General features: G+C 51.4%; 1 protein-coding gene across 1 annotated transcript; it reads right to left on the reverse strand.

Annotated features, from left to right (window-relative positions):
* Window positions 1-2,662: 2,662 nt before the first annotated feature.
* On the reverse strand, window positions 2,663-6,442 carry MLN (motilin). The gene is made up of 4 exons (XM_026053092.1): window positions 6,326-6,442; window positions 4,967-5,074; window positions 3,465-3,573; window positions 2,663-2,712 (listed from the first exon to the last, which is right to left on the reverse strand). Exons 1-4 carry the CDS (start codon window positions 6,440-6,442, stop codon window positions 2,663-2,665), a joined length of 384 nt encoding a protein of 127 aa, XP_025908877.1.
* Window positions 6,443-6,587: the final 145 nt, after the last annotated feature.

The following is a 6,587-nucleotide window of genomic DNA, read 5'->3' on the forward strand; positions in this document are numbered from 1 at the left end:
CTGCCGAGGGCGAGCGCAGGACTGGGAATGCTCTGCTGATGCACACGGGCTGTGATGTTCAGAGATGGCTCCTTGTGGAAAGCCGCTTCCCAGGGCGCTGGGCAGCTCTGCAACATCTTGGCTGCAAATATCCTAAGCTGGAAGCGGGAAGATGGGACAGCAAGGAGGGGACAGCCTCCACTTTTCCTGCCTTCCTAGCAGCTGCCTTGGACTTGCTGGCAGTGACTCAGTGGCAGCATGGGAAGAGGAGGAGTGCGGTGCCTTCTGCGGCTCCTCCYGGAGCGCGGAGCAGCCTGGTGTAAGCAGAGGGCTGGACTAGATCTCCACTGTCTTCACAAGGCCCCAGGAGAGGAAAGCAGCCCCCCAAAACAGAGCAGAGAATGAGCCGTCACCCCCGTGACCCAGAGGATGCCGGAAAAATCGCAAGCGCGGCCCTCCCCCGCCTTTTATCCCATGGCGTTGGGATGGCAGACCTGCATATGTCACCAGGGAAAGTGTCGACTCTTCCTTGGGCGCTGAGGGTGCCAATTCAAGAGCCTGTCACTCTGAGCCGCAGCACAGGTGTGACCCAGGAGCCTCCGCGTCCTGCCGATCGCATGCCGTGTCCTCAGCCTGCCTCGCTTCTCGTTACGTGAGCTGCTGAGCAAAGTTACACTCTCATTCGTTCTTTTCTTGCTTCCTGCTCATTTCTCTGCCTGTTTCRCCCTGCGGTTCCCTCGTTCATCTGCCCGCAAAGCCCTGCAGAGGGAGGATGACTGAGATCAGTATCTGTCTTCATTCCCGTCGCTCCGGCCCACTGAGTTTAGAAGGAATTTGCTTCCAAAAGCCAATGGTTTAGCGGCCCGTTTGGACAGCACAGCTCTGGCTACAGGTTCATATGACCTCATTTATAGCTGGGTCAACTGGAAAGAGCCACTGACACGTCTGAGGGCCAGGGTAAAATCAGACCTTTGCTCTGGTCCAGAAATAGCAGTTCGCCCTGCTCTAAAGGTACTAGCAGAGGGAAGACCACCCAGCAAAGTCACATTTATGGATCTCCTCTGTGGAGCTCTCCACAGCAGTAGCCTGACCATCAGCCCGGTGGGAACTGATCCAGGAAGGAAATTCCAGATGCTCATATTCACTTTCTTATTTACTGTCACCGGGCAATGTTCGTTCCCAGCCGCCACAGGGGTCCTGTCAGCTGGGGAAATCCCTTCAGCGACAGAGCGGGGCGAAAGAGGGCAACGGAGGGAAAGCTCTGACGTGGGGTAGAGGGTTTTTAGGAGTTTGCCCTTCAAGGAGAAACTGTCCTTGTTTTCCTGTGGCAGGAAATCCAGGATGAGGGTTTGGATCTGTCAGAATTAATGAGCCAAGAGCTCCTCTTTGCTGCAATCMGCCGGGGCTCTGATCTTGCTGGACGGTATCATAAATGGGGCACCACTCCCGTGATTTCCTAGCCTCATCTCCTGTGGGTATCACTCATCACGCCTCCGCTGGAGCCTGCTTTGCACTGGCTGAGCTTCGAGCCCTGCAAACCTTCATTTTCAGYCTAATGGCATGTGCTATTTTCTGTCTTCCCCCTGCTCACCCTAGTGAATTCATAGCCCAAACTGCCTTGGCACTAATCCCTGCAAMCTTGCAGTTACATGGAGCCGACCCGGCCGTGCAGGAGGGACAGGCCTTTGAATCGTATGTTGAAGCTGGAACCCCCTCCGTGCTGGATGTTGCATTATACATTGGCAGCTTGCTTTGCTCCTGCGGGATGGCTTTGAGCAGAGGAGCTAGGAGCCCATATGTGCTGTTCTAGCACCAACACAGCTATTTAAGTGAGCCACAGYGAGAACAGATTTATGTTGAGGTGAGGGGGATAGAATTGGATTGGAATCGGCTACACTCACATACAYACCCTTGGTCTCGGGGCCCTTGCTTTACATATGTTAGATTTCCTGCTGCCAATAGAGAAGATCAGTTCTAAAGTAAGCCTAAGGTTTAGATGGAGAGCAATATGTTCAAGTGGGATTACGATGTCACATCGAGGGACAGTAATAAGGCTGGACCTCTGTTGTTTCACACCCTGTTCACATCATAGCTATCCCCTGTGGCGTTATTTAGATTGATATAGTATGTGTGAGCAAGACGGGGTTAAAAATACAGCTAGGAAGTGCAGATGAGGACAGTGGGTTCTCCCAGCAGTGCGGGAAGGGGAGGGAGCCAAGGGGGAGAGCCTGGTCCAACACCCACRCCCCTCTTGATGCCTTCGTGCCACCAGTTTGCCTGGGTGATCCTAGAGAATCTTGGTCTCAGTTTCGCTCTTTGCCAAAAGCAGGGACTAAACCTCATTAGTCCATGAAGATTAGTTACTCAAGCAGCGCAATGTGCATTCACTTCTCAGAAAAGCGATATTCTCTAGAACTGGAAACCCTGCCTCTCCTTTTCCACACTTGCTGCTTGCCATCTGGCTGAGAAGCATGCTAGAAAAAAGACACAAATCCTCCCTTTAATTATACTGCGCATTTTATTATCTCACCTCAGATTTTGCTGTTAATCTCTTTTACAGATTTCATTTACATAAGTGGAGGCCTTTAACTTCAGCAAGCTGCACAGCTTTTTCTTCTGATTCTGCAGATATCAGTAAGCTAAAAAGAAAAGAAGAAAGCGCAAGTGTCCTTAGATTTGTCATTCAGTCTTTGCTAGGCTTTATATACTGTTTCCTCCTCCTCAACTCTTCACCTAAAAATCCATAAGACAAATTAACACAGCCAAAGCGGAGTAACAACTCCCGCAGGAATGAGAGAGACCCTCCTATTAGAGACATTTAAGCCCAGATAAGACATAGCTCCAGGGATAAGTGATAAGCATACCATCACAACCCCAAGTCTRTGGGCAGGAGTAACTATAGAATCCTGCTCTTGTGTTTCTCCTTTTGCAATTCCCATGGAATCTGATCAAAGCCCAGAGCAAATTTGTTAGCACTTGACACTTCAAAATGCAGCGGCTTCTCTTAGTTTCAAGCCCTAGTCTAAGGAGGAAGGTGTTCAGAACTGCTCGGCACCCAACATCATCATCGGATCCAACCCGAGGGCCGGTGCTGGGCTGCCCTGCAGGTCTAGCTTGGATTATGAACTCTCTTGGAAATTGCACCCTGAAGCCTGAGGTCTTTTGTGGCAGGAGGAGGAGGAGGGAAGTGGGAAGCAGTGCTAAGGAGAGCTGCTGAAAACTCAGTATCTACTCGAACTCAGTATCTACTCGAACTACTAGAACTCAGTATCAGCTCGAGGGCGCACGCAGGGCCCCTGAAGACAGTATAACCTTCCCAGAAAAGTGCATGCATGAGAGGGGGCAGGGGTATCCAAGGCCTCTGCAAAGTGAGCAAACATGACACAAAAGCCCTTCTGAGGAATATAAATATCTCCACGATGATGAGCTGGTGAGAGAAAGGAGAGGCAGAATTCCCCAGGCAGAATTCAAGCTCCTGACAGTACCGTCTGGGGTGTCCTGTAACATCTCTGCTAGCAGTTTCTCCAGGACATCTTGGTATTTTTCCAGCTGCCTCGAGGTGAGCCGCATCCCAGCTTTGGCAGGAATAGCTAACTGTGGAGGAAAGCGGAAAAAGTCACTGGGAAAAGCTGAGGGGAAGAGAAGCAGGTGGCTTGGGGGCAGCCACGCTTTGATTCCACTTTGCTGAAGCTCTTAGGGGGTCCTGCACTGGTTTGAAGGAAAGATGACAACCCTGAGCGTGGGGAATAGCAGCATTTTTGAGGCAGCCCCTTGTAGTGTCAATCTTGTGCTGTTCACAGTGCCGCTTTTCACGCGTATGGGCTGACTCAGAAACACAGATAAAGGCACCCGCTGGTAACAGACCTTAAACGAGAGAGTCATTTCTGAACCGTGTAATCCCCCACCCTCTCCTACCTTCACCCTCTGAGCTATCGCCCTTCCTGCTGCTGATAAAATATCCTGCATTGCTAAAGACTGAGGATAAGACACTGTCCTGCCAACAGCCTGACCAATTTCAGGCCAGATGCAGCTCAGAGGTACCCAAAGTGAAGTTATTCTGGGCATGGCTGGAGGCACAGGGTGGCTTGTGGTCGTAGCGACAGGTTAGACCCTGGGATGCATCTCGTTTGATGCATAGAGCTGCTTAAATCCTATTATTGATTGTTGGTGTACCACGTTTGTGAGAGCAGCTGCCTATTAACCTACGTTTTGGCCTAATTCCGGTCTAGCTAAATCACAGTGCCTGTCCCGCTGGGCCCCTCCTGCAGTTTGGGCTGGACCCACATGCTCCTCTTGATGGGACACAGAGGCTGTGCTCGCCGCAGAAGTGGCTGCATTGACAGCTCGAGACCAGAAAAACACTGTTTTCAGACTCGACTGGTCAGGTAAGTGCGCCTTTGAGAGCTTAGACTGGCACTTAAATCCTTAAAATTGAGAATTTTCTGCTCTATATACAGGCTTTGGGGCTGTGGGTGTTTGCGCTCAGGTTTTTAAATAAGGTCTTCCCAGTGCAGAGCATTGTGAGGGGAGTGAGTGGTGCTGGACAACTGATGCCAGAGCTGGGCAGAAAGGTGACAAGTCAAAACCTGACCTGAAGCACAGCTGCAAATTACTGACTTACATTTGGCTGATGATTACTGAGTGGYCAATGGAAAACCATACATTGCTTTCATGTCTCCTGTGCTAAGAGAGAGGCCAAGTGGGTCTGAAGGGTGACCAGGCTTAATTATCTTGTAAACACACAAGATAAATTTAAGGGCTGAAGTTATCCCTTTCTCTGGTGCAACTTCACTCAGTTCCCTGGCAGAGCTGGTAGGAAATGGGTGTTGTTCCTTCCCATTGCCTCGGAGCTCCCTACTAGCAYCCACTCTCTTCTCACATGGCACCATCAGCCGCGTATCGGTAGCCACGTCCTGCGAGACAGCTCTGGAGCAACTTGGCTCCGTGCGTCCCTGCGGATTCCTTAGAGCTCCAAGGCTTCCCTTACCTGGAGGGTCTTGACGTCTTCTGCTCTGGGCTGCTTGGAGGAGCCTTCCTCTTCCAGATGCTGCATCAAGGTCAGGGATTTCTTCTGCCCCTTGTTCCTCTCCTCRTGCTGGAACCCCCCAGGAAAGAGCAGAGAGACGGTACCAGTATCGTGATGGTACCAAACCCGCTCTGTGTCAGATCCAGGGAGTGATGTCCTGTGGGCAGGGACCTGCAGAGCTGGGTGCAGCGTGTTGGGATCCCTAACTGCTGCGTGGAGCCRGTGCAGCATCATTCCCTGCGCCCCTGAGCTGCAGATCACTGGAGGAGCCCATGGACCATGGTCAGCTTGGCCTTGGGGGCTGCATTGCAAGTGCTGCCATGGTGGGTGCAAGGTCAGGCTGCAGGCAACAATCTTTGGCAAACTCCTTGATGACTCCTGATCTTTGCCGGACAGCACTATCAGCAACATAGTGACCTTATGGAGCTATTCCAGCCCCAAGAGAAAAGCTGGATGTGGGAACAACAGAGGACATCAAGGGGTGCACAACCCCACGGAGGCCGTGCTCRGTGCCCTACTGCTGGCTGGACTCTCCCTGCACTTGGAACAAATGCTCAGGGCAGGAGAGGCAGCCTTTGAGGAAGCCACAGCTGCTTCCACCCACATGCACCTGGAAGGCTCTCAGTCACGCAGCTACCGASGCTGTGGTGTACAAACAACACGAGGACTGTGTTTAACCTCCTCTCAAGGAGGTTCAAGGACGACCGTGCTCCTCGCAAGAAGCAATTGCCCAGCAGTGAGCGGATGGGCTTTGGAAACAAGATTTCTCACGGGTATTGATGGATTGCATCGCGCAGGGGAAGCCCCCTGTTTAAGGAGAAGATGCCAGTCTCCGAGGCTGCCTGCCTGGCACCTTTCGACAGTATTAGTTTTACATCAAAAGAAAAAACATCCTCCTCTCTGCACATCCCAGAGGTGACAACCATCTGGAGGATGGTTAATTATTTGTTACAACAAAAAGACCCAGCCAAACGGTGAAGGGAGGCTGCAAATTCAATTTAAAAAATACAGCCACTGACGTGGAGGAAAGATAAAACAAGAGGCAGCATCTGCAGATAACCCATGCAGGGCTTTCAATTCTTATTTAAAGGGTTTGAGCTCTTTTTCCACTCTCACATCTTGAAGATTTTCTCTCCCTTAGCTTTGGGATGAGCAGGGGACTGCCAATATTACAGTATCTTCTGTTTGGGCAGAAGGGAGAGCTGATGGGAACAAGAGGGCCCAACTTGCACCGGCAAAACCTGGCAGGGAGGATGGCAGCRGCACCTTTGCTGCCTTCCCCGGGGCTCCAGCCAGCGCGGTGCCTTTCTTACGGGTTACCTGCATTCTCCATGGGTTGCTCTGGGTGAAGAAGGGCAGGAAACTTTCAGTCTGCTCAGCCAGCACAGCCACCACGTACACCACGAGCAAAGGAGCCAGCGCTTTCTTTGAGACCATTGTGAAAGCCTGAACAACACAGCAAAAGGGAGACTGGGCTGATAATGAAGAAGGCTATTAGAGAAATCACGTTGGCTTTTGATCGGCTGCCATCTAATTTAGCCAGCAGCTAACTGTAGGTATATTTACTCTTCCAGTTGCTCCT

Source organism: Nothoprocta perdicaria, unplaced genomic scaffold (assembly GCF_003342845.1).
Source record: "Nothoprocta perdicaria isolate Ctin4 unplaced genomic scaffold, notPer1 scaffold_97, whole genome shotgun sequence".
Classification (NCBI taxonomy): domain Eukaryota; kingdom Metazoa; phylum Chordata; class Aves; order Tinamiformes; family Tinamidae; genus Nothoprocta; species Nothoprocta perdicaria.